The sequence below is a fragment of the Actinia tenebrosa genome, unplaced genomic scaffold, assembly GCF_029948245.1.
Source record: "Actinia tenebrosa isolate PJP-AT-01 unplaced genomic scaffold, QUT_ActTen_1.0 PGA_scaffold6__47_contigs__length_16458017, whole genome shotgun sequence".
NCBI lineage: Eukaryota > Metazoa > Cnidaria > Anthozoa > Actiniaria > Actiniidae > Actinia > Actinia tenebrosa.
Genome location: NW_028292583.1, coordinates 14760468 through 14787703, shown reverse-complemented (window position 1 = coordinate 14787703; position 27236 = coordinate 14760468). Strand labels below are relative to the sequence as shown.

The following is a 27236-nucleotide window of genomic DNA, read 5'->3' as shown; positions in this document are numbered from 1 at the left end:
AGCAAGTGATTCTGCTGATTTTGATCGGGCTTTTAAACTTTTCTCTCCATAAAAATATGTTTTCATATTTCATATTTCAAATTCCCGCCTTGGTGATTGGAATTTTCGTACATTGACCCTGTTCTACATTCCAACCTCCCCTCCCCCTACATTCTTAAGGGGGTATTCAGGAATTTAGACCACCCCTCCCCCTACATTCTTAAGGGGGTATTCAGGAATTTAGACCACGCACTCTCCCTTACATCCTCATCATAGATTTCTAAAGAAACAACCAAACAATACGAGGCAATTTTCTTTTTCTTTTTCAAAAAGTTTATTAACTCCTTTGGTTCTGTAATTACAATGATTTATGTTTACACATTAGCTTATAGTTCACAGTTCACTCTTAAATTGTGATTCTTTCACGCCGTCTAACCGATTGCTTCATTTTAACCAGCGTGCCTTCTTGGGACGAGGTTCATACTCATCAGGCTTTCTAGCTTCTTTAGCTAATTCTTTTTTGTGATCTCTCCGTTCCTCTTCAAATTTCTTAAATTCATTTTCCATCCCTTCTATGAGGTCATCAGACCAATGGAAGTAATCACAGCTACGATCAGGGTACTGAACGGCACAACAAAAGAATGTGCGGTCTTTGTTCTTCTCGGTATGACTGACACCTATCTTAGCGTAGAGATTATGTTTGTCCGGCATCGTGGATGAACTCCTGGTGGGTAATCCCATAGACGGTTATCCAAGATGTCGTAGTCTGACATCTTGATGTTCAGTTTGCATCCCAAGATCTCGTTGTCCAAGAACCTTTCTTTGGCTTCTTTCGTCTTGTACCCTTTACATATTTCAGCCAAGTTTTTGTAGTCCAGCTTGGTTCCACATTTTACAAATTCGGTCTTGTCTTTGGATTGGTAGACTGAGCAAAGAGAACCACAGAAACACTGACGTGCAGAAGAGTTGTCGTTGTAAGACATGATTCGTCTGTTCTCGATCTCTTTTTTTCTTATTTTTTATTTTTTATCAGCCTTTCTTTCGGTTTCTCTAATATTGAGTGAATGTCCTGTGTCCTCTCGTTCAGATTATATATTCTTTTCCACATTCCATAGTATGTAACGAAGTATTTACTAAAATTCCTCAAGACACCTCAGGAATTTAGATCACCCCTCCCCCTACATTCTTAAGGGGGTAGTCAGGTATTTAGACCACCCCTCCCCCTACATTCTTAAGGGGGTAGTCAGGAATTTAGACCACCCCTCCCCTAGCTACTACGGTATATGGAGGGGGGGGGGGGGGGGTTCACTACTAATATTTCTTTAATATCTTGGTTTCTGTAGTCACGATTTTAATAAAACGCTGTCATGTAATAGGTAACAAAGAAAACTTTGATATTCCACAATCTAAAAAAGATTGACCACGGAAAACTAGAGATTTTAATTTTTTAATGCCAAAAAGGGCCCATCTTGTGTCTGATGTGTCGTTGCTATGGTAACTATTCGCGTGATCATTTTCACAAAAAATGATTCCTATAAACTCATAGTCAATATGAAGCCACCTTAAATACGGGGGGGGAGTACGTTTTTTAAAAGCAAAGGGGTTACAAAGAAATTTAATTTTTTGCGAACAAAACACCGCCCCCACCCCCCCCCCCCCGCCCCTTTGGGACGTAATAAACGATCGGATGAAAGTGTTGAAGACGAAGAGAGGGTAGCTTTGGTTAAACAGGATAATCGAAGTATCATCAAATACTGATGCTTTTAAAAGCAAGTGAATGAAGATTAGATGAATACATCGAGAATATCATCAAGTTCTTTATTTCATTCAATCATTTTTTCACACATTTTACACACTGAAATGACAAAAAGCGGAAAGGAAACTAAAATTTTCACGTGCAGATTTGAAACTTGTCAAATATTCAGGAGTATAATTAGTCGCTACCGTGAACTCAGTTGTGCGGACAATTTACCAACTAGTAGTTGCGTTGTTTAGAACCATAGACACGATTCCTGAATACTTTCTCTTTCAAGCTTCAAATGAGCGGCCTGAAATACATGCAAGACTCTGGGTTGAATATTCAAGTTCTTCTTGCATACAGGTAAATCATGTGCTGTCGCTTTGTCAATTCGTGTTGAATAGCTTTCTTTGAATGCCCAGCAAAGCTACCACTGCATTGAAAGTAGTGCATCGTTTGCTACAAAATTTATCGTTATTTCTTGCATTTAAACATCTGAGGCCGAAAAGTGCCCTTTTCTTTAAGGGAAATGATATCTAGGCTTTATTATCCGCTATCAAAGTTGTGGTTAAGTTAACTTGCCACAAGTGGTACTCGCTGTGTGTATTTGTGGTTTAGAGCGCGAAGTGTGATTATTAAAACCGCGGCGTTATTTCACGTCTTGCAATGACAAATAGTAAACCTAAGTAAGCTTAATTATTTTCCAATAATAATAATAATAGCATTTATTTTTAACACGATGAAATTACAGTTACAAACTGTTATAATTGTTGTGTCGTCCATGTCTGTCACGCAGGCTATAGTCCAATCGAATAGATCGTCGGAAACTAGCGCGCTATTGTGAGTGTTAAACAGCTCGTTTAACAATATCGAATACGATAGGGGAATTACCTATTACCAATGACGCAAGCGACTTTTATCAAATTGGGCTTCCTGTGATTATTCAAAGACAATAAAGACACTTTTTGGACAATGAAAACTTCATCGGGTATTCATCGAGTTACGCGCTTCGAGTTATGCGCTTCGCGTTACGCTCTTTTCGAGCTGCGCACTCGACCACAACCAAATTTGACGTTTTCACGCAGTGCGCGTAAGTCGATGTCATTAAGAAATTTGTGCGAGTTTGAGTTACGCGATAGGCGCGTAACTTGGCTGTAGAAAGAGATTTCGTAGTTCGAAATCCGAAGCGCGCAATTCGATGAATACTCGTCCTCGACTAAAATATTCTTTTTCATAGATATATATGAATAACATTTTGTATGAATTTTAGGGTCGTCAAATTTTTATTTATCATGTACTATATTTTTGTTGAAAAAATATATAAAAGCGAAAACCAGCTGAATCTCTATTTTACTCCTGTTAAACATTTTGCATGCTATAGCTGAACAAAAGTCTCAATGTGAAAGAAGGGGTGTAACTTAATTAATCGTATTTATGAATCATTTAATTATTAATTTAATTCAGGCGGTCCTCCTGTTCATTTTAACGCGCGTGAAAAGGATTTACAGAAAACCTTGAACTATAATCCTTACTTTTTTCTAGCGTCTTCAGTTTTCGTAATCGAATTGTGGTTTATATATATTAAGAGGTAAAAATAGGTCAAAAAATTCTTTAAAAGTTTTGGCGTCGAGATCTAAAGCGTACATGCAAATCAATATATTACTGGACAGCCGATAGCCACCGAGAAAGCTATTAAGCGTGAAACAATCATTAAGCTGTAAATGTTCGTGTTCAGATTTTGACAACTGAAGGATTTAACACTTGGGGTTCCTGTGGTTGACCAGACAATTGTTCTAAACTACGGTCCTCATTCCGTGGTTTTCCTGAATGATCCAAAGATTATCCTGAACAGGCGAATCCAAGTAAGTTTCTGAGTTCTCCCATTTCCATGATAGATGAGTGTGGTTGAAAACTTGCAAGTGACCAAACCTGGCGCGATCAAAAAGATTAAGGTTAGAGTTAAGTGATGAATTAAATCTATTAAATTAATGCATTTCGTTGCCTGCGTACGGGTGCCAGCTTGGTGAAGAGAGGCGGGCACTGAGCCTCAAGTAGCCTATATCTACTATTTATCTTCTTATATCTCTCTTTTCCTGTATGCCCTCGCATTGGCGTCCTGAAGCAATTGACTACTTCGGCGGAGAGATGACGGAAAATATCTAGAGTTTCGTGTGTTTGTCTTTCTTTTATGGGTAAAGGTGATCAATGTGCCGTCTTAATTCATCTTTAGTTGTATTCTCTTGTGACGAGCTGTTAATATCAATCGACGTCATTACTGGAACAAAGCTTTATTTGCCCCCTGGACGCCCCATGATGCCTTGCGATCCAAGATTGCCGCCGTATTCGAAGTAGTCTATTTCTTACTAGATGCGTGAACTAGTCAACGCGTTTTCACATGCGCGACTCAGCTTACATATCACATGACCATTTTCTACTTATCTCTTAACTTACCCGTAATCAAAGATATGAGTTACAAGTTTATTTATTGGTCCTAATCCCTGAGAGATTTTTTCTTTAGACCCAGCAGAACCGACAACTACAGTCGTCATATACTTGGGGTTCTTGTATACGTTCTTGTCGGACTGACGATCTATCTCGCGTTTAAAATCTAGAGTGAAATAAAAGTTATAATCAGTGCTCATGCTTATGGCACCGGTGGTGATTGAGAGATTGATTCTAGACTCCAAACACTGGGACACTGAGAATTTTATAGTAGTGGATCCAGAGCTATTTCAAGGGGGGTGACTGTTACCTAGAAAGGCATCACATAGCTAGCGTCCTCCGCAGGCGTCTCTTTACTCTTTTCTCTCTTTTTCTATACTGGGTTTCCTGTGTTGGCTGAGAGTTGACCGAGCGTGAATACCCATCCGTCTCGAATAACAACGAAAACAGCAACGAAAACCAAATCAACAAAAGCCCTAGCGAGAAGTCTGTGGAGGATGTTATCACATAGCATCCTTTTTAGGTCCAAACTTAATTTTTATTTCTATAAGTCCTTTCTCCCCAGTTTATATAACAAATTGAGCTGATCCTCGCAGTATATGAAGCGACTTGTGCAGCTGCAAATTAAAAGACTCAGAAAAAATTCTGAGTCTTGAACGGGATTTAAACTCGTGCCCTGGCGATTCCGTTGCCATATTCTTACCACTGAGCTACCAAGTCTAATATAAGACTTCAAGTACACATTAGGTGGGGTTATCGGCCCGATAGGAAAGATATATATACTATACATATATAAACCACTTACAAGGAAAGTATCTCTGGTAGTTGTGAGAATGTCCACATAAATGAATGTCCACTCCATACTTGTGCAGCAACGGAGAGAAGTATGTGAAGTTCGTGTGATCCATAAAATCACTCTAGAGTGTGCGAAAAAAAATAATCCAGTTTGTAAAACTCTTTGTCTTCTGCACTTTTTGGTAAAGAAATAAAGATGAAAAGCTAGGATTGAAAATTACAATAAACAAACAAACAAACAAAAAAAACCCAAAAACAACAACTGACAACAACAACAACAACAACAACAAAAGAAATCTGAAAGGACATCTGAAGAAACCATATTAACTGAAAATCTCAATGACTTTTTTTGTCGAGATAGAGAAAAAAATCTCAGAATTTATTGCAAATCGCAGTAGGACCGATTACCTTGTGTGCCAAAGATACGATCCATGGTACATTTTCTCTGTTCTTGTTGGCCTAGGGAGCAAATCTCGATTATTATTAATAGCTTACATCGTAAAAAAACTTCAGATGTATCTTATATTTTCATCAGTCCCTAGTATGATGTCAGACTGAATGATCAGATTGACAATCTTGGCCGATATTGCAATAGTATCTTTCATAGTTTCCTGTGCCATTTTGAAAGGTAGCCGTGCCTTTGCATCGAAACGAGACGAACGGTGAGCTTGCAATGATAGGGACCTTGGACAATTTTTCACATGTCTCTACTCATTGCAAGCTCACCGTTCGTCACCTTTCAAGATGGCGCAGAGAACTGTGAAGGGAACTATTCTTTCGGTCCCACCAAAGAATGTACGCAATGAATATTTCTTTTTTATTTTCTCTTTGAGGAACCCTTGCCTTCCAAAAATAATAGTACCTTAGCAAGATCTTGCTCTAGCCAGTTCAACTGCCTTGCAATTTGACCCTACAAAGATACAGAATAAATATTACGCATATCGCGAAAGTTGCTAAAATGACAGCGGATATCGGGTTTGATGTAGTAACACTTACGTCATCTGAGGAATATTTGTAAACTTCTGTGTCGAAGGCAACGAAATGTATGAGTCCGATGTCCAAACTATACCTATCGACAAACAACATTTGTTTGTTCAGTATACTGCGACGCCCATGGGAAAACTTTACGCCCAAGCTAAAGAGATCGATTGAGCATCAGATTTCTATGGAGAACGATTTTGTAATAATGTCCACGTAAACTTACCACAGGCCTGTGCCACTTCCACTGTTTTCACCCACGCCCAATTCCATGTTGGAAAAGCGGTTGATATAGTGACTGAAGTTGTATTTGTGCTGCAGAATGCAATTAATAGTCAATCCGGTAAATAACTAATTCACTAGCTCGTATAATGTTGTTGCTGACGAGTGACAAGATTGAGAATAGAACAACGCCTGCGCATAGCGAGGACATGCACTTACCTCGTGATTTCCTGGAAGCACCATATAAGGAACTAGCGTTGCGACTGGCTGAATAGAATTCATGAACCTGCAGGATAAAGTGGCTGCTGTGAGGAAAATATTTCATTCATGGGAGCACAAAATTCGGTTAAGTTCGGGAGAAAAAGAGTTCGCGGGGTCACTATAGAGAAAAAAAGCTGTCCAAGAATTTCAATTTAGTTTTCAGAACCCTCATTTCTTATTGCGCTTGCTAGAAGAAATATTTGTATGATAGATTTTTGAAATAAAGACAAACGGACGTTTTGGACTAATTTGCATATAGACTTCAAGCAGGCGCAAACGTTTTTCACTTGCGCCAGTTCGTGCAAAAAGAGCATATAAGGCTTTGCACCAACACGTGATGGCAGCCATGACAGGAGGCAGGAACAATATTGATTCTTGTCTAATCTGATTTACATGAGAAAGAATTCAGTTTCCCAGGGGAGAAAGACTCTATTACTGTGCCTCCTGTCATGGCTGCCATCACGTGAGGGTGCAAAGCCTCTATTGGTGTCCATATTACTCATTAAGAACCAACTTACTTGTCACCAGTAACTCCATCTTCTTCGTAAAAGTCATACGCCAAATCTAAAAAAGCGAAGAAATACATAGTATAAATTCACATTAATAAAACTATTTCTTTTTTTACAGATAGAGACGAACTTTCGGTTTTCTCACCTCCCACATGGAAAACGGCATGGAATTTTCCTTGTTTAGCTTCGTCTTTGAGAAGCGGTAAGCTAACAGCATTTTTATAGCCCATGTCACCATACACCTAAAGAAAACCCACATTTTAATAAAGGGATTTTAGGTTCCTTCGCTAACAGAAGAACAATAGGTCATTGGTCTATTAAACAAGCTATGCACTAACCTGTCTTGCCCCCCACCTAACCCCCCTCTCTCCCCTCCTCCCGATTAGTATCTAATGGAATGCACAAATAATTAGCGGCTTACGCTAGAGAGAGTTTCCTGACAGTTTCATATTATTTATTGACTTCCTGACTGAAATAAAACGCCTGATTCAATCGTTCCTTTCGAAACCCTTTATAATTCAACTGAATCAATTAGGTTAACTTAAAGGATGTCGCGGTTTCTTGCAAGGAATGATTTAGTAAGCCCTATACTCAAGAGGGCTTCAACTTGCGATGAAAATTTGAAATACTAACCGCATATATCAAGCTATCCTCGTTAGTGGAAAACGAGAATACATCACTAAGGTTATTGTCGGGATCTCCAACCCTGTAATAGTACTTCGTGTTGGCCTCCAAATTTGTTAGCTGAAAGAAAATTTCAAGTGACAGAAAGACGTTATGACATTGTGATTCCCTCGTGGCGAAATTACGTCATGTTTTCTTTAATTCTTCTTACCCCAAGCGAAGTTTTTACTTGGAGTACAGTAAATCGATCATTAAAGTCGTGCTAGCCTCAGTATCCGGCACCCCTCCCCTCCTATTCCCCCAGAGCCAAAGGATCTGATACTCAGGTTAAGCTTGCGCGAACGAAATAAACAGACGTTGAGCTACTAGAGGTCCGAGCGATGAATGAAAGGATAGCTAGGGAAAGGGGTGATCGGTTTAATAATAATAATAATAATAATAATAATAATAATAATAATGATAATGATCGATAATGCTTTATTAATATAGCGCACTCTCCAAATGTGCCCAAATGCGCTGTACAATGTAAATAAAACAACAAATAATATAAGGAAAGAAAAAATGATATATATCTAAAAAATTAGAAAAGATCTAAAGTATATCAAGATTATTTAAGAAAGTCAATATGTTAATGATAAGCCAAACTGGAAAAATGGCCAAATTAGCTCTCAATGTTCAGTGGAAGCTCATTCCATAACCTCTTCATCTTCAATTGATTCAAGCACTGCAAGAAGAAGTGAAACAGCTTGTACTAGCTGGCTGCAGCGATGAATTCAGTAAACGGACAGATATCCATTTTTCTTGAAATGACTAGAAGACTGATCGCTTCGAATGTATAATAAGGAAATATCAAGTCTTTTTGTTCCGGACAAAAGCTTTGGTAGCACCTATTATTGGCGTTATACTCTTTTTTTGTTCGAAAGTGCAAAACCGCCATGAGTACGTGCATACAGTAATATCGGATGCACACAGAATGCTCATTATGCTCATTCATATTGTGGGTCTTGGCATCGGTGGAGTCAGTGCGATATGGCGTGTACGTGTGGAAGGATTAAAGGAAGAAGAGTCCGAATGCAAGTATTTTTTCCAGTAGCATGCAAATGACTTTAAGAATTTGAAAGACTTATAATGCTTGCCTGCCGCCTGAGTAGCGAATTTCCTTGAACATATGAGGCTAATGGATTGTCTACTTTACAGGGCCAGTCCAAGAATAACTTTAAGGGAAAAGGTACATGTGATAGAAACGTGCAGCTGTAAAAAAGTACAGGACATTGGGGTCCGCATACAGCATGCTGAGAAATAAGAAGCCCTTGACCCAATCAACGATCCGGCTCTAGCCGATGACGCTGAGGATGTAGATCTGAGTGATTTTTTAATAACAAGGACACAGACGTAAAAATAATAACGACGCTAAAATTGATAACACTTTGAGCTTGCAAGATTGCTTACACCTTAAAATTTCAGTATGTTCGACTAGGTTTAGAACTCATCTCACCTTTCCCTTTACTGATTGGTTTAGATTACAAACCCTTAGTGTAAGCATTGAGAAATAGCACTTCTTTCGCTCTGCGTGGTTATTTTTTGAATTTAGCCCGTTTTAATCCCCCCCCCCCCAGTATCCCCCCCCCCCCCCCAGTAATAAATAACCTAATGACGAGGAGTCAACTATGATGGGAATTAATAATTGCTGCCAATAAGCAGCAAAAACCCACCAGCGCTATATAAACCAACAAAAACCTTGACATCAGTAACCTCCTGGGGCATTTATGGGTAATACACAGACAGAGATTAAAGGTGTTTTGTTACGAAAATCCTACGCGAAATTAAAACGCTGTTTGTTTCAGTTGTTTTGTTACAGTGTAACTAGAATGACTGATAGCAGATTTCCGTATCATAAATTTAGTAGCTAGTTTTTTTCCTGGTGTTTATAGATCTGTATACCTCCAACGAGATAAAAACACCCAAGAGCAGTTAGAGATATAATAATCGAGAAATACCCTTGAACCAGGGTAAAATATGGGACATCAAACATCAGTTGAAAATTAATGTTGGCTTTCCACGAATAATTACTGTTTTTATTTATAGATACGCCAATCTTAGTTGGGGAGCAATTCTTTAAGTTCTAAAGTGGCGGATTTATAGGAAAATCAACAAAACAACAAACTAAACAAACCAAAAACAAACAAACAAGCCTGACGAGACAACATTTCGGTGCAAATGCATGTGGCAATGCCATACTATCCATCCTTTTGTATAATGAAATTAAAAATGCAGATTTGCCCAACTGTAGGGTAAAAACCGCTGAGGTAGTTAAATCTAAACTAAATTAATTAAGAACTTAATTTGCATGAGAAATTTTTGGGGTACAAAAAAAATTCTAATCATTCGATTCGATTCGATTGGATACGATGGAATCGAACGTTCGATTGATTACGCCGGAAAGATTTATACTTTTTGATTTTCATACAAGGAGCTCTTACCTTAACATTGTGAATGGTCAAATTCCTGTGATGTTTAGAATCAACTTCTTGGTTCTGTGGTAGAGGATACAGGAACGACTCTCCATCTGATTTCTGATCGAGTTGTTTTGGATCTTTTCCGTACAACGCCACGGTCTTGAGGTCGACATCCTGCGACTGCGTTACATAATTAACTATTCTTTCACTCGATACACCAGTGAACGCCATGTGAATTTGTTCTGGTTGCCCTCTGACTGTATTTTTAGAGCTAAACGTCAAAGCTACCACCAAAAACAGTCCGTAAAAGTCGAAAATCGCAGCCATGCTTTTATACGAGAATGTCAGACTGCTACCATCAGTATCAAAGTGAGAGCACTGGATTGTGTTTCAAAGTTTTGGCTTCGTTTCCGTTTCAAGGGTCATGTGATTTGAGCGTGACACCCGACCACATACAAGCATCACTTCAGTTTCCGAGTTTCATTCAGCCCGATTTTTTTCTTTTTTCCAAGGAAAAGACTATAAAAAAAGCTACACTAGTATTTCTTGTGGTGGTAAGAGGTGGAAAATCATTACAATATTTTTAAAATTTACAGAAGACGTTTTAAAATTAAAGTTGGATTTGGATGATTGATCCGGAGCCATGTATGACAGCATGCACGAACTCCATAGTCTAACTAAATACTTTGCACATGATAAGCTCGCTCTTTGGGGACAGAGCATTAGGTTAATGATTAATATATCTCTATTATGAATAGATAATTGAGGAGTGGCTTGCGAAAATCCCCCCCCCCCCCCCCCCCCCAAATATATCGAGCAAGCACGGACGAAAAAAATGTCACCTATCCCCTCCTTTCAGTGAGGAAAAGTGAGGAAATATCGAGCAAACGCAAAAAAAATTGCGTGCAGTGGTTTTTACGAAAAAATGTTTATCGCACAACACAACATAACAACATAAATTCCTGCAATCTCCCCCATAATCATCCGGAATGACGCGGAGAGCCAGGGGAAGTCCCTCGATAGTCATGACGCAATAATGCTGTGAAAAATCCCCCACAAAACGAAAGCCATCATTTTCATTTCGTTAAACTAGAAATATCTAAATAAAGTATTTTTATGATAATATTATTATAATTACGACTCTTTATGTTTGGGTTGGCTGTGCATTGGTTTTGCCACAGGAAACCCGACAGGCCTGGTTCTCCAGGTGTTATTCCGGCAGTCCCAATTTCTACTGTTCCTTGGTCCTAATTTCCTCGTATACCAGAAATCCCCCAATTTCCGTCAAAAGCTACTTCCGTATTTCTCAGAACAAGAAGGCCACTTTTACACGACTACCTGCCAAGGCGTACTTGGTTCTCGGGTAAGTAGGTAACGAATTTGTAAGTTAATCTTTCACTACAGCTAGACACAGTCAGAATCGAGTTTGGATATATAGAAACACGTCTTGACTTAGCAAATCCGATGGCGACATCCAAATTTAATACACATATGATTTTGGTTTCATTTTCCGTCGCTACTTTCGAAAGGCAAATATAACATGATAGTTATTTCTTAATCCATTCATTCAAACTCCACATATTTCAGCCTTTACGATTATTTACTAAGGCCCGAAACAGCCGTAAATCGAACGAGAAGAACCATCTGCCGGCTAATTCTTAGACTTCTTTATTTTCTGGCGTAGTTCTCGTACATTTGAATAATTTACTAAAATTGAAATATTCGGCGACGAACAGCGGTCATGATTTCAATTCTACCCTCGCAGAAATATCTTTAGGATTTCAACAATATTAGTCCTTCCGTTAGTAAGCTTTAATAGTATTTCAATTCATGGTCTGATGGCGACAGTCTTGAATCTACTGTGCAAAAGCTGAAAAACTTTATATCCTATCTAACAGATATAGATACGGTGGATGTGTTGGTGAAACTTCCTTTATAATCTGCGTGTACCATGGGTGTAAACACTAAAGGTTCACTTCTAAAGTGAGAAATCGAACCCAGGGTTCTCCCCTTCGTAACACACGCTGTAACTGAAAAATATAGAATTTGCATACCAAATTTTGAAGAGCATTATTAATCATTAAATATCCAAGTAATAAATTGGAATTATTATTTTCCTTATATATAAGTGGTTGGTATATATTGGCCGGCTATATATCCGAGAACAGCGCATTTAATCTCACCGTACTAATGTTATCAAAATGGATCATCAACCGGTCATACCTCATGGATTTAGCTATAAATCTTCCCTACGCGGGGTTAACAAACAATTCGCCATTAATAGTATAAGTCACTGCAAACTGACAGACCTTGAAGAATAGCTAGTAAGGAGACTCATTTTTGAAAGCAGTAGTTCTCCTATTTAAAACAAGGAAATATTTGCTGACTTATGTCATATCTTGATTCTCATTAATTTACTCATATTATTTTAGCCTTGATACCTTCCTTGATGCTTGCAGTTCGTAAAGTTCATTCATGCCAGTTGGGGGCAGCAATGCGCTCAAGAGTAAAACTCTCAAACCAAGGCCGGCACGAAATTCGGGCCTTTGTCCAGCGCCCAATTTGGACCACACTACCACCACAACAAAAACTGTAACATGCGTCAGAAGTGGAGGAGTCAGCACACAAAGTCCTTTAAAACCCCGAGAAAAAGTTTCAGTACAAGTTAAAATCAGTCTTGTAGCCGAGGGAAAACAGAGAAGGCCGAGAGAACGGGAAAAAGACTGCGTGGAGGTACAAGGAGTAAATGATACTAAGGAAACCCTCAGAAGGGAAGACACAAAAGGAGACGTTCAACACAACCCTGTTTTGCATAATGAAAAATCCCTTATTAACCAGCTTCCAGGTGGGAAATGTGAAGTACGAGGTCGAAGAAAAAGAGTTGATAAATCACTAACATTTCCAACTGGGAAAATGGGAAGGGAACCATCCTGTTTAAGACCAACAGAGGCATTAGATTTTTCAAAACTACAAGCAAGGGAGGTACCAGGTGATGGGCATGTTCCAGAAACGACGAAAGAGCGTTCAAAACAGGCTGAACTGCAAGGGAGAAGGAAAAGAGTAACAGTACGACCGACGGTTATCAGAAGACCTCAAACAACTGCTGTGGATTATTATAGAGTGGAGAATATCATAAATGGCTTGTATGACGAAAAGTGTGCATTAAAAATGGATGATATTAAGAAGAAGGCAAATTTTATCAACACTATCGTGGAAAAAGAAATTATCATGAAGATCCATGAATTGGATGACCGTTTTTCCTTCGATATCTTAAGAGCAGGTAAATATATGATGTAAACTGCATCAGTGTTTATGTAAGCTATCGGATTGCAATACAATACGGCCAACCGGTCACTCTTAGTTTCTTTTACTTCGTTCAGTAAGTGTTCAGACTGATTCCCTCTGCTTCAGTCCGATGCACACACTTATGCGACGTAAACAGAACAGAAAAACGACAAGGCTGCTACTTTCGCAATTTTTTTCTTTATCTGTCATTCATGCTAAAAAAACGTTTAGTGTTTCATTCGTGTCTCTTGTGCTTTAAACTTTTCACAAAATTCTGATAACCCCGAGCAATTCTACTTCGAGGTCATTAGCGAAAATGTTAGTTTTTGTGCTGATCAAAATATCATCTCTCCCAACGTTCAGGGCGTTATATCTCAAATACGCATTCCTTAAATTTCCCCAAATTTTTTGTATTTTGTTAATCAGCCCCAAAAGAGCCTGTTTATGAAATATAAAGCTTATTAACGCAAAAACGTCGAAAGTAGAACCCGTTTTTCTGCCCTGTCTGCGACGTAAGAAGTTCTAGGAAGAGTAAATTGTGGATGATTTATCTTATTCTTATTTATTTAGGCAGTTACTATGAGAAACTTAAAGTTGGCATACCAAACGAGTTCGACATCATGGTCTGTCTCAAGGGTAATAATGTTAACAAGTGCTTTGAGGTTCAGGTTTGCCCCATTAGAAGAGCCACTCCATATCTAGGTGGTTTTAGTTACTTGCAGTACCAAAGTCACAAAGATACCTCCAAGTGTTGGGAAGATTTGCTTATAGATGGTCCAAGTGGAGTAGGACGCGTCTTATCTGCTCACCTCATCGTTGATCATTTCAGGAAGCTTATAAGCCGGCGCTGTCAGAAACTCTCCCAAAATAACAAAAGCAATGTCAGAATTGAGGAGCCGACTATCAAGGGACCAGCAGTAAACGTTAGGTTTATGTCAAACCGTGAAATCATAAATGTTGACATTGTTTTAAGTATCGAGGTGCCAACATGGCCCTCAAATGCAGGTCGCTGGGGTGCTGAGTACCACCGGTGGCCCAGTAGAAATATGATCGACGAAATTAAGTCCAAAGGTTGCCATGTCGTTCCAAAAGCCAATAACATGGACGACCCTCGTTACTGGCGTCTATCCTTTTCCCTTGCAGAGAAGTCTCTCTTGAGAGCACGAGCAATAGACGAAGATAAGAAATGCTATCGGATTGTAAAACATATTTACGAAGTGAACAAAAAACCTCTGGAACCACTATGTTCGTACTTTTTGAAAACCCTTTTTCTTCACCTAAGAACGTCTGGGTTTTTTAGACATGGACGACGGAAACTTTCCATCATCATTGCGTTTCTTGAAGAACTTATTTCAAAGGTTAAAAAGAAAAACCTTCAGCACTTTTTCATTCCTGACGTGAACCTTCTCTGTAATCTGACGGATACAGAAGCTAGTCGCATAGTTTCTTTTCTAAACCGAATCTTATTGAATTTCAGCAATATCCATTCCGCAATTAGTTTTTTTAAGTTTCTTTCGGCGTAAAACGTCTTGGGTGTAGAATTTTTGGCGCGAAATCTTTTTGCAACATGAAACGATGGAGGGTTAACACAGGTATCTCAAGTCGTCTCAAAAATGTATGAAGTAAGTACTATAAGTAATATACGAACAAGTAAGTTTTCAAAATCGTATTCAAAGTGACTTTTTAACTGATATGGCTATGAACATGGATTTTAGGAATTCCATACATCATTATTTTACTAGTGCAGTTTTCGTATGACTGTGAAAAGTTCGCGGCACGAACACGGCCGTGACACGGCAAGGGGTACGCCAGACCAATCACATTGCAAGAGAATTTACTCTCCGTACACTCAAATACCCGGAACACGGCATAAACACGGCGCGGACAAGGTCACGGCAATGCCAGACCAATCACATTGCGCGTGAAAAAATCAGCCAATTAAAATTCTAGAAAGCATCACGGTCACGGCACGTCACGCTTACGGCACTGAGCTTTTCACAGTCATGCGAAAACTCGATGGACAACGCAAATGAAATTTGGAATAGCTGTTAGTTTAGTTGTTTCTTCTTAGGAAGAATATTGCCTTTGAAAAATAGGATAGAAATATGCGTATGATTTATCCCATTGAATGTAGTGCGGGGTGGGTGAGTGCAGTGTCCCCAGTTAGTACGAATGCACTAAAGTGCAAACAATATAACCGTGAAACTTTGGTAATACTAAATAGCACAATTTCGTGCAAATTCCATTGTTTTCTATTGTTTAATTAGCACTATTTTGTACTATTTAGTAATTAGTGTTTCACTGATTAATTGTTTGCACTCTGATGATAAAGATATTTATAATTAATCACGCTTGCTCACAAAGAGAACATTCACCATTTAGAGTTTTTAAAAGACTTTTATTTTCAACCACAAAACGGATCATTTTTATAAACAAATCATATTTTTCTATTTACAAATTTGTACATTAAATAAATTTCTATATCAATATCATGTTGCAAGTATTTTAAAATCTGAATAAAAGTAGTTGTCTTGCAATGAACTTTAAAGAGCATGCTAAAACCGATTTTATGGCTTGAGCAATTCCAAATAAGAAATCATATTAAGTTTCGGCTTTTCCAGTTCACAATCATTACTATATTATATTTTATGCATTCATGTGGTTAAGTAAAACTCCTATATAACTTATAGGTTTTATCTTATAATTATCCATAAAATACCTATATTTCTCCTTTTTGAAAAACTGATATTTTCACATGTGAAAATAACATGTTATTTTCGCATGTGAAAATATCGTTATTTTCGCATGTGAAAATATCGTTACCATGTGTATTTAAGCTATTAGTTTATAAATAAAAACTTTTTATAATAATAAAAAGCTTGTTAAGTTGATTTTATGGATAATTATATAATAAACAGAATATTACATGGGCGCTTGGAGATACGAAATTTTTCTTCTCGTGTTGAAAATCTCTCACTCGTTCACTGCGCTCACTCGTGAGAGATCTTTTCAACACTCGAAGATAAATTTCATATCTCTGCGCGCCCATGTAATATCCTCTACTTATTTCATAAAATTGTGAAATAATAGCCGAACTCCAACCACTTTTCAAGTTTAAAATAAATTCTGGTAATGTCTTAAATATCCACTGTATGATTTCAACTGAAAACATTTTCTTCCTGTTTTTATTTTGCTGAAATACTTAAATTTTTGGTTTCTTATGCTCTATCATAATAGACCTTATATAGATATCGATGAAATACCAGGTTTTCTCTAATGTCGAAAACATGATATCTTTCACCAGTGGTAGATACCATATCTTTCACACGTGAAGATATCGCTGTTGACATAGTAACATAATCGGCTTGCTATTTTAATAAAGAATTTTTGAGCTTTTGTTTTATTTAAGTTTCATCGATATCTATATAATAAACAGAACATTACATGGCCGCTTGGAGATACGAATTTTATCTTCTCGTGTTCAACTTCGATATCTCACTCGTTCACTGCTCTCACTCGTGAGATATCAATTGAACACTCAAAGATAAAATTTGTATCTCCAAGCGCGCCCATGTAATATTCTCTATTTATTCTTGGTGTGACAGAGAATGAACAGCTATTATTTTGAAACTCATCGGTATATAACTGTCATTCCTTTCATATCCTTAGGGATGCTCATGACTTTTTCAAAGAGTAAAAACAAAATAAAATGAATCCTCCAGAGGTTTGTCATGCTGAATTAGGAAAACATTGTCACACCACGAATTAGGTCTACTGATATTTGTTTATATCTTATTCTTTGTGAATATCATTTCTTTTATACCATGGAAGTACAGCCATTTGTATTTCGATGCCATTATGCTCTTCACCAAACTAGCAATGCCATTTCGGATTCAGCAAAAAACAACACTGATGCTCCAGCTCAATCCTCTTTACACAAAAAGCTTACAATAGCTTCATAAGTCAAGAAGACAAGGGCTGTATTAGGAATTTGTCGTATGAGTTGTGTTCCCAATCCACTATACAATCCTCGTCGGCCTTCCTCTAAAGCAATCTTTTTAAGAGTTTGAAAAAAGGAGTGGTATCTTCGAGTACCGTCACTCTCTTGCTGACGTAACCTTGTCCGAACAACTTCATGTGGATATGCAACTATTGATGCTATTGTCTTGGATGTTGCTGCAGCCAGCATGAATTCCACAAAATCAAAAGCACTCTTCTGTCCTCCTCTAGTTTGTAGTTTGTGAACTCGTAACTTGGACTTTATGTGTTCATATATGACGAAGTGTATACAAGTCTCCGTAACTCCAACATAAGATGCCGAAAGTCCACGATAATATCCTCGAATGCCTTCTTTCTGGTATATTGAAAAAATAACTCTCCATAATCTTTGTCTTCTCCTAAAAAGACAACAGAAAACAGAACTGTTAAAATGAATGCTTGAGCTATGTTTTATGCTAAATACTTGGAGTAACTTCGCTTGATGTTCTCAAGTGGGAATATAAATTTTGAGTGTCAAAATATTAAAAAGTTGTCAATATAAAGCAGCACCATTATCAAAAACCTGGTAAACACTTTAAGAATGTAAAATTGGAAAACCATAGCTCAGCTGCCGTGGTTAACCACCGTATCAAGAAGCAGTGACTAAGACTAGACTAAGCAGCTTGTAAAGTATGATGAAGCATCACTCTTCACACTCTTGTATTTGCAATGTGCATATATTCAGGACATATATCACAGCAATACATTCTAAAAGTTTGAGCAAGATTGTTGCTACTTTTCACCCGTATAAATTTTGTAAATTAGTGTTTTACCTAAGAAAGCTCTCCACCATGGTAAGCATTTAGGTGTGAACACCAGACATCATGATGTATTATGACTCCTGAAACTTGCATGTGTCAATGCAAACGACTAAAGCATACAAGTTTAAGGAGCCTGTCAGGATATTTTGATGTCTGGTGTTTGCAAAGCATGGTATATTATCCCTGTTTCTACTAGGAAACTTACCCATTATAAAGCTGTAGTCTCGTTTTGCAAACCCATAATGGACTAGTTGCAGTCGAAGTTAACAGTCCTACACAAATGGAAAATATTTGTTATGAATTGAATAAAGACATGACGAATTTTGACAAGGGAGCTATATGCAAAGCAAAGTTGAAACGGTACTGTAGCTTAGACTAAGCTTTACATTCGCCAAAGAGCATATCTAATAGGAAACCAATGATGGTTTCTTAATTTACTAGGAACAAGTTTGATGGCTTGTAGCGTTGTGTTGTTTTTATATGGAGAGCTATAATGAAAAGCAAAGTTAAAACCTCTTTTAAACTTAGACTGTGCTTTACATTCACAACAGATATAGAGCATAGGAAACAAATAATTGGATGTTTGTTTATCTTTGGGGAATGAATTTGATGAGCAAGCTAAATGCCTCTGTCAAGTAACCCTAGACTTACAGTCTGGTCTTACATAATATTTACCTGCAGAGCAAGCAGACATCATGTGAACCATCTTACTTTCTGGCACCAGCCAACCACTTCTATTAAACTTGTTCTTAGCAGTCGCGTAAAAGGAGAAGTATATAGCCCTTGATGGGGCGACGCCAATAAGTGTAGGTCCAAGCCCTCTAAATAATGCTGGAACTCCTTCATATTGGATTATATTTTTAAGACACATTAGAATTCCTGTGGGTTTCTGATAGGATACTTGAATTGGTACTGTTCCTACACCACTCACACATGTCGTAGCATGAAACGTTGTAACTGAGGACTAAACAACAACAACACAACGTAAATAATCAGATTATTGGAATTCTATGAAATCAAAAGGCATGCTGCAGGGTAGGCCATATTTTATTTATATTAAGGTTTATATGCTAAGCATTTGAGTAAATTATGCTTTGAACTCAACGCAAACAAAGCCACCATTTAGTACAGAATTGTACAAAAAAAATTTTGCACCGTGCTTTCTTTAATTCTTTTACAATCTGCATAAATGTTTACCAATTATAACACCACAAAAAAACTTTTGGCACAAAACCTAAATCCAAGTTCTAGTTAACAAATTTAGGGTTTATATATAAGTATAGTTAGAGTATTTTTAGATGTTTTCAACACATGCATGTAGAGAAGCAATGCTGGAAAACTTTTGGCTGATATTACGTACAGAAATGATTGCATTGATGATAAATGTTCGACCTACCTGTAATCTGGTTTTTACTACTTCTAAGGGACAAGTTAGCGAGGAACCAACAGTTCCTGCGACCCTGCGAATCAAAACAACCAAACATGAGAAAACGATGACAATGCAAGGCTGTTAAAGCTTAAATTATTTGACATACACAAGCTTAAAAGACTTAAGCTTTCCCTACCAACATTCTATTATTGTGGGAATAGATTTCGGGCAAAAACAAACAGCTAGAACGAGATTTACAAGTTAGTATTAGGTTGTGTTGTTAGCTTTCCACTCATGTTGATTCGATGGCATTTAGTAACTGGAATTCCGCGTTTTTTATTCCCAAGATTTATGAAACACCAAACCAAAGCATCTAACATGTCTACTGGTTTATACAGTGTTAAGATCCTCCAAAGAAGTAAATCAGAGGAGACATGATTCACGAAAACAACAGTTTACATGATCCACTCACCCTCCCGCTATCAAGTGGACGAACGTAGACTGAGAAGAAGCCATAGTATTGCGCCTCAAACTATTAAAAGGTGAATTTCTCATGCTTTGCTAATAACGTCTAATGTTTTTCCACTTCGATGGCCACCTCATGTAAGATGGTACAAAGCTAAGGAAGGAGGGAGAGATCGGTTATTTGGTACGTTCACAGCAGAGTTTTTCCCCTGTGTTTTTACTGAACTTTGAATCGCCAACTACTCTGGCTTGCTTTGCCGCAGACATTGAACTCTTCACATGTTCAAAACCCGTGCGATGCTTCTGATTGGTGGAAGAGTACTTCTGATCATGTGAACACCACGTTCTTTGACCAAATATGGCTGCATCGTGGTAAATGTTCACGTGCTCGTGCAAATTGTCACGGGTATCCCATCAAAACATTTCATATGAATTTAGAAAAACAAGTTTTTCGTTACTTTATGCCTGGAAAACCTGCGTTGCATACAATAAGTATATAGATTATTGATTAAGAATAGGTATGAAATGTTTGATAGTAGGAAATATTATTTTGCATATAATTTTGAAGTCCTTTGCGTTTTCGCAAACTGAACACGTGAATCCTGCCATCCTCGCCATTCGGGCTCGTGCGACGAGTCGCTTCGTGCTAAGTAGTTGTGTCATTTCCGGTCTAAGCTTGGCCGGCTTGGGCTTCCTTTGCATTGGCATAGACCGTGAGGGACTGTTTTAAAATTGTTTAATTTGCAAGGGAGGGCTCGGAGCCTTACATATTTATTCGTCATTTCATAACCAGTGGTGGATCCAGAACGAATTAGGGGGAGAGGGTTCAGGCTGTTCATTATATTTTTAATCCCCAGGCAGTGTCTAGCCTCCAAAACCAGCCCCCATCTTGGAGTTTTTGACCCAGGTTTTAATTATTAATTTGGCATTGGTAATTGGGTTCATAGTCAATCTTCTATTGGCAAGTAACTCGAGAATAAGAATCAGGTTTGGGTATCAGAAGCAACTAAAGGGAGGTTGAGTTGATGGCCTTACTCCCACACTGTCTCGGTCCTCCCTCAACTCTATGTTAGGACCTGTTAGGGGTCCCCTACCAACAGAAAAAAATCTTGGCATTGTTTAACAAAATCAAAGGTAACCAAGGCAACCCCTAATATAGTCCAGTTGCTTAGGCCCAAAAAATGCTAAAATCGTGACCGAGGTGACTAAAGCACCAAACTTGGCAAAGAACTTCGTTTTGATGTAACAAACGATTTCAGAAGGGGTGCCCAGTGAAACGAGGTCGGGGGGTCTGATTTCACTCCAAAAGGGGGAGGGGTGGGGTATTTCTCTTAAACTCGCTATATAAAGTAGTAAATATATAAATAAAAGCCATACGGTAATGATAAAGTTGATGAATAGTCTTCCTCATTAAAATAAACAATTTAAAAGGGATATCCAGTGGTTTGGGGATGGGAGGGAAGGGGTAATGGCTTTTTGGGGGAAGGGGTGGGAGAGTTTCTTCAGGAAGGGTTTCGTATAAGTACTGCTAAAGAATATTTATTTTTACAGTAATTTCTCTTAGAATACATCAAGCTATTAAATGTTTTCTTGGAAAAAAAGTTTTAAAAATTATACTGCAAATTAAAGTTATGAGTATTTTTCATCAAATAATGTGAAGCTGCAGTAAACTGGTCAGCAGAGTTTCTCTACAAATCACAAACTAAGGCGGCCATTTTGTCTTTTTAACTGATCGTGATCGTCACTACACAGACTGTAAAGTTTCAAAATTAACCTTGAAAAATTGCTCGTGTTAGAGCATTATTTTCATTAAACAATCTCTTATTTACTTCTAAGGTAAGATACATAATTTTTGGTTGACTCGTTTAAGAATTTGACATTATTTTTTTGGTCAGACTACTTTTAGCAGACGAACTTGAAAATATTTTTTTGCACCTGATTGCATTTGCCTAGTTAAATAAGGTAGAGTGATTGCACTTAACCTCTTAAATAATAATTGATTATTAGTGTGTAATAGCTTAGTGTAATCACTCTAAATGAATAGTTCCAAGTTAATGCTGACAAACCAGCAGAATTATTATAATTTATTGATATTTTATCCAGCAATTCATGCCTGTATGGACTGGTCATTGTGTTGCATATGTCAAGAAAAACGGCCTTCAGAGCCACTACGATGCCCTCTTAATAGCTTTCATGATGGCACTGCTTTGAATGCATATGAAACATTTCTGCATACCGTATCTCAGTTTAGAGAAGCCAATTCCTTACCTATAAAATTGGCATTCAAAGACGATGATGAGAATGCCCAATGCCTTATTAACAACAAAGCCAGTTGGCACAAATCATGTCATTTAAAGTTTTCAAAAACAAAGCTGGATAAAGCTTTGTCAGCACAGAAAAGAAAAAGTGACGATGGTGGCGCCGAAACTGACAGAAGAGCGTCAAAACGTCATGCTTGTGACAAGGATGTCTGTATCTTCTGTGGAGATGGAAATGAAGACCTCCATCAAGTGACGACTTTTACAGTAGATGAGACAGTGAAAATGATGGCCACAGAGCTTGAGGACGTCGAGCTGTTATCCAAATTGGCTGGCACAGATATGATTGCAAGCGAAGCGAAATATCACCGAAATTGCATGAGGTCTTTCAAGAACCGATACAGGTCGCTGCTGCAAAAGGGTACTGCTGAAAATTCCTCTGGTGAAAGCGAATTAATTGCTGAAGCACGAGCATTCTCGGAACTGATATCATATATGGAATATTCAGCAGAAAATGGCGTTCGTATCTTTAAGCTTTCTGACCTCCATCAGCTCTATGTTAAGCGTCTGCAGGCATTCGACATCGTCAAGACTGTAAACAAGACCCGTCTGAAGAATCAAATTCTTGGACACTTTTGTGAAGATCTCAAGGAGCAGTCAGATGGTAGAAATGTTATCTTAATTTTCAGTGACGCTCTAAAATCACTTTTGAAAAGGGAGCTAGAATCACGAGACTTTCAGTCAGAGGCCCTGGATTTCACGAGTGTGGCAAAACTAATCAGAAGAGAAATGTTTGAAAATGATGGTTTTCAGTTCTCAGGGACCTTCACGCAAGGATGTCAATTTGACAGCGTACCACCCAACTTGTTATATTTTGTATCCCTGCTCTTAAATGGGCCTAACATCCAAGATCAACCCTCAGATGTTTCACAAGCATGTCTAACAATTGCGAGGATGATAATTTTTAATTCCAAGAAAGGCGCCTCTCAAGCAAGTAAAAAGAAACGCCATTCCAGATCACGAGAACCGCCACTCCCTATATATGTGGGTTTGAATATTCATACTCTTACCAGAAGTAGAATGCTGGTTGATAGCCTGTACCAATTAGGCCTAAGTGTTTCCTACGACAGGGTTACAGAGATTATAAATGGATTAGCATCATCAGTTTGTAGACAGTTTAGAGCTGAAAACATTGTTTGCCCCTCAAATCTACGTCATGGACTTTACACAGTTGGGGCACTTGACAATATCGATCACAACCCTTCTTCGACCACATCGCAAGGTTCTTTTCATGGCACTGCTTTAAGCGTGTTTCAATTTCCAACTGAGGGTAAACCAGGGATATCGAGACCTGCAGTATCTCTGTCAGAAGAAGATCTTGAAAAAGATTTTACACTTCCTGACAACTATGCGACGGTGCCAGCAGTTAATATCAATACTTCCAAAATTACTCTTAACACCAGAAATAACAATCCACATGAAACCAATGGAAACCTCATTGGTGAAGTTCAACAAGAAAAGTGCTGGATTGAACAAAGTATTCTCTCTCTTAGAAAGCAATCTTGTCAAGGGTAGCTTTGTATCATGGTCAGGCTATCACGCTGCGCTAATAGAGTCAAGCAAAGAACACCCTGCTATATCTAGTCTTCTACCAATGTTCAATGAAAAAGCCGCATCGGTATCAATGATAAAGCATGGTATGGATCTCTTGCGTAACACAACATCGTTTCTTAATCCAGACCAGGTTCCTGTACTGACAATTGATCAACCACTTTACGCCATTTCAAAGTATATTCAGTGGCAATGGCCGGACAGATATGGCGAAAATATGTATGTAACAATGCTAGGCGGCCTTCACATTGAAATGGCTCTGTGGGCCCTATGCGGCGATCTACTCGATGGGTCTGGTTGGACCAGTGCGCTAACAGAAGCCGGAGTTGCGTCGTCTGGAACGTCAGAATCCTTCTTAAAAGTGTCTCACCTAGCACGAACGAGACATGCTCATCAGGTCACAGTGGTTGCTCTTTTCAAGCTGCAGAGAGATGCATTTCGATCAGCAGAAGATTTTGATGATGAAGATTCATTTGCGTCATGGAGGTCCAATATGATGAAGAAGAGTCCTACCTTTCAGTTCTGGGATATTATAATGCAACTGGAAATCAAGATCCTGGTGTTTATAAAAGCTCACCGCGAAAGGAAGTTTGATCTTTTTGTAGAAGTACTGGAGGCATTAACCCCGTGGTTTTTTGCGTTAGACCATGTGAACTATTCCCGATGGGTGCCCGTCTTCATTCAAGATATGAAGTTATTGCCAGATGAAATCAAGCAGCAGCTGTCACAGTTTTGGGTTATCCAGAAAACTGCGAAGAAGTTCTCTTCCATTCCAGTTGACCAAGCACACGAGCAAAATAATGCTCTTGTTAAGGGTTCTGGGGGAGCCGTTGGGTTGACAGAAAACCCTGGAGCCTTTGCCAGATGGATGGTTTCAGGTCCTGAGCTGGCTAGACTTCTCAAGGAGTTTGAAGTAGACCTGCCTTATTACGATGATAATGAAGAAGAAAGTAGCTACGCCCATCATGATCAAGGCCTCTCCTCGCAGAAACTTTTTCAAAAGCAAGTGAAAAACCTCTCTGCCACTATCTCTGAAATGGGTAATCCCTTCATCGATGATTCTCCTGAACTTATCGCTTTAGACTCTCGCGACTGTGCAAACGAATCTGTTGCGATAACTGTGCGCACAATCGAAGATATCGGATCCGCGAAATACAAGGATTATGTCCACAATGTGATCGTAGAGAAGAAGGTGTCTATAAACGACCCGATCAAGAAGAATTCCTTACCTTTGTTCAAGCGCCAGAAACCAAAAACCTCCTCCAAAACATCGAAGGAATTGTCTGTACTTAAAAGCGATTGTAGCTTGTTCAGTCGACTATATATTGCCAGTCAGAACCGGGATGGAGACCTTGAAGATTTCTTCAAACACGAGAACCAGCCATATCCACCATCATTGTCTCAGTTTGGTAAAATGCGCTTCGGCAAGAAGTCAGATCTTCTAAAATGCCTTGAAGTACCATCACAGCAAGACCCGCCAGCCAGTTATGATACAAAAATCTTTGATGGTGCTGCTCTTGTCCATGCATTGCTACCTGGGCCGGCGTCTACGTTTTCACAGTATGTCGAAAGAGTATTTTTACCTTTCTTAACTCGGGAGCTTCATTCGTCAAAGCGAGTTGATGTCGTTTGGGATGAGTACCGTTCTGATAGTTTAAAAGAGGCCACACGAGAGAAACGAGGTCAAGGCAGAAGAAAGAAAGTTGGAGGGAATACCAAACTTCCTCGAGACTGGAAAAACTTTCTTCTTGATTCGACAAATAAGGAAGAACTCTTTGCACTTTTGTCAGAGCGAGTTGGAAGCTTTGTTTGCCCATATGAAGGCAAGAAGATCTATATCACCTCAGGAGTGAATGTCACGTCAGGTGGGGAGAGTGTCATGCAGGTGTGTGACCAGGAAGAAGCTGACACGAGGATAGTTGTACACATCCTGGACGCCCTAAGAAACGGCGAGAAATCCATTTTTGTTCGCACAGTCGATACTGATGTTATCGTAATCATTGCTGGACATTTTTATCAGTTGATGAGAAGTTATGGCCCTCTTGATATTTGGGTTGGCTTTGGCATGGGAAAGTACTATCGGTGCTACCATATTAATGCTATCTGCGAGAAGCTTGGTGAGAGAAAGGCTAATGCCCTACCACTCTTCCATGCCTTTACAGGCTGTGATACGACTTCATCGTTTTCTGGTAGGGGGAAGCAGACTGCTTGGGGGGCTTGGAAATCATATGAAGAAGCAACCGATGCATTCATTCATATTAAGGAGAATCCATTTGATGCCATCGACATAATGTCACCCCATTTCAAGACTCTTGAACGTCTCACTGTGGTCATGTATGACAAATCAAGCTCAACCAGTTGTGTCAATGAATCACGGCGTCACCTGTTCACCAAGCAAAACCGAAACTTGGAACATATTCCACCAACACAGGTAAGAAGACAAGTACAAGAGGTTTTGCTGCTCGTAACTGACTAGCTGCATTAGTTTTTGAGAAATACATCACTTGGTCTTAAATAATTAATTTGACTTTTAATCATATTAAGGAAGCGTTGTTACAGCACACACGAAGAGCTATTTACCAGGGAGGGATTTGGACAACTTGTATGGAGGCCCAGCAGAACATTCCCCCGCCAGAAGGCTGGGGGTGGACCATGAAGAAGACTTGGGATCCTGTTTGGAGTGCACTGCCCGATGCGTCAAAAGCCTGCGCCGAGCTGCTGAGATGTGGATGCAAAAAAGGCTGCAGTAACCGATGCAAATGTGTGAAGTCGAATCTCTCGTGCACAGAGCTTTGTTATTGCTCCGCTGGGTGCACCAATACTAGCTAACCTGTAATATGATGAGGTAAGCTTTCCTTCTCGATCTAACAGGTCCAGATCATATCCCTCCAGCCATGCAGCATGTCCCGAATGCTTCACAGCAAATAACATTGAGTGATATGTAAGACCCAAAACTATCTTGTGTTGAAAAGATATCTTAATTAGTAGATTGAAAAGGTATATTTCAAGAAGAAAATGTCTCATACCCTCCCCTCTAAAAAACATTCCCCTCCACTCCCATCCCAAAACCAATGGATATCCCTTTTAAATTGTTTATTTTAATGAGGAGCTATTCATCAACTTTATCATTACCGTATGGCTTTTATTTATATTTTTACTACTTTATATAGACAGTTTTAGGAAATACCCTCAAACTTTTGGAGTGAAATCAGCCCCCCCCCCCCCCCCCCGACCTCATATAACTAATCAGTCCTTTGTAAATCGTTTCTTAGATCAAAACGAAGATCTGTACACGAGTTGAGTGCTTAAATTACTATTTCAAAGAATTTAATATATTCAATTTACTTTATATAGCGAGTTTAAAAGAAATACCCCACCCCTCCCCCCTTTTGGAGTGAAATCAGACCCCCCCGACCTCATATAACTAATCAGTCCTTTGTAAATC

At 38.8% G+C, this 27236-nt stretch overlaps 4 protein-coding genes across 5 annotated transcripts; 2 read left to right on the top strand and 2 right to left on the bottom strand.

Annotated features, from left to right (window-relative positions):
• Positions 1-2427: 2427 nt before the first annotated feature.
• Positions 2428-10396, bottom strand: LOC116307841 (acid phosphatase type 7). Its single transcript, XM_031718157.1, has 12 exons — positions 10029-10396; positions 7558-7668; positions 7070-7166; positions 6934-6979; positions 6374-6440; positions 6159-6247; positions 5951-6023; positions 5817-5864; positions 5363-5413; positions 4965-5076; positions 4169-4325; positions 2428-3646 (listed from the first exon to the last, which is right to left on the bottom strand). Exons 1-12 carry the CDS (start codon positions 10329-10331, stop codon positions 3511-3513), a joined length of 1290 nt encoding a protein of 429 aa, XP_031574017.1. The 5' UTR covers positions 10332-10396; the 3' UTR covers positions 2428-3510.
• Positions 10397-11261: 865 nt separating this feature from the next.
• LOC116307849 (cyclic GMP-AMP synthase-like receptor) lies at positions 11262-15778 on the top strand. 2 transcript variants are annotated; one of them, XM_031718166.2, is made up of 3 exons: positions 11262-11367; positions 12464-13284; positions 13860-15778. In XM_031718166.2, exons 2-3 carry the CDS (start codon positions 12480-12482, stop codon positions 14810-14812), a joined length of 1758 nt encoding a protein of 585 aa, XP_031574026.1. In that variant the 5' UTR covers positions 11262-11367; positions 12464-12479; the 3' UTR covers positions 14813-15778. The 2 variants fall into 2 exon arrangements, with proteins under 2 accessions (XP_031574026.1, XP_031574025.1); XM_031718165.2 differs by having other exon boundaries at positions 12437-13284.
• On the bottom strand, positions 15667-20175 carry LOC116307848 (solute carrier family 25 member 36-A). Its single transcript, XM_031718164.2, has 5 exons — positions 19930-20175; positions 19485-19548; positions 18764-19052; positions 18294-18360; positions 15667-17686 (listed from the first exon to the last, which is right to left on the bottom strand). Exons 1-5 carry the CDS (start codon positions 20010-20012, stop codon positions 17212-17214), a joined length of 978 nt encoding a protein of 325 aa, XP_031574024.1. The 5' UTR covers positions 20013-20175; the 3' UTR covers positions 15667-17211.
• Positions 20176-23732: 3557 nt separating this feature from the next.
• LOC148906177 (uncharacterized) lies at positions 23733-26941 on the top strand. Its single transcript, XM_089039309.1, has 2 exons — positions 23733-26222; positions 26336-26941. Exons 1-2 carry the CDS (start codon positions 23835-23837, stop codon positions 26618-26620), a joined length of 2673 nt encoding a protein of 890 aa, XP_088895435.1. The 5' UTR covers positions 23733-23834; the 3' UTR covers positions 26621-26941.
• Positions 26942-27236: the final 295 nt, after the last annotated feature.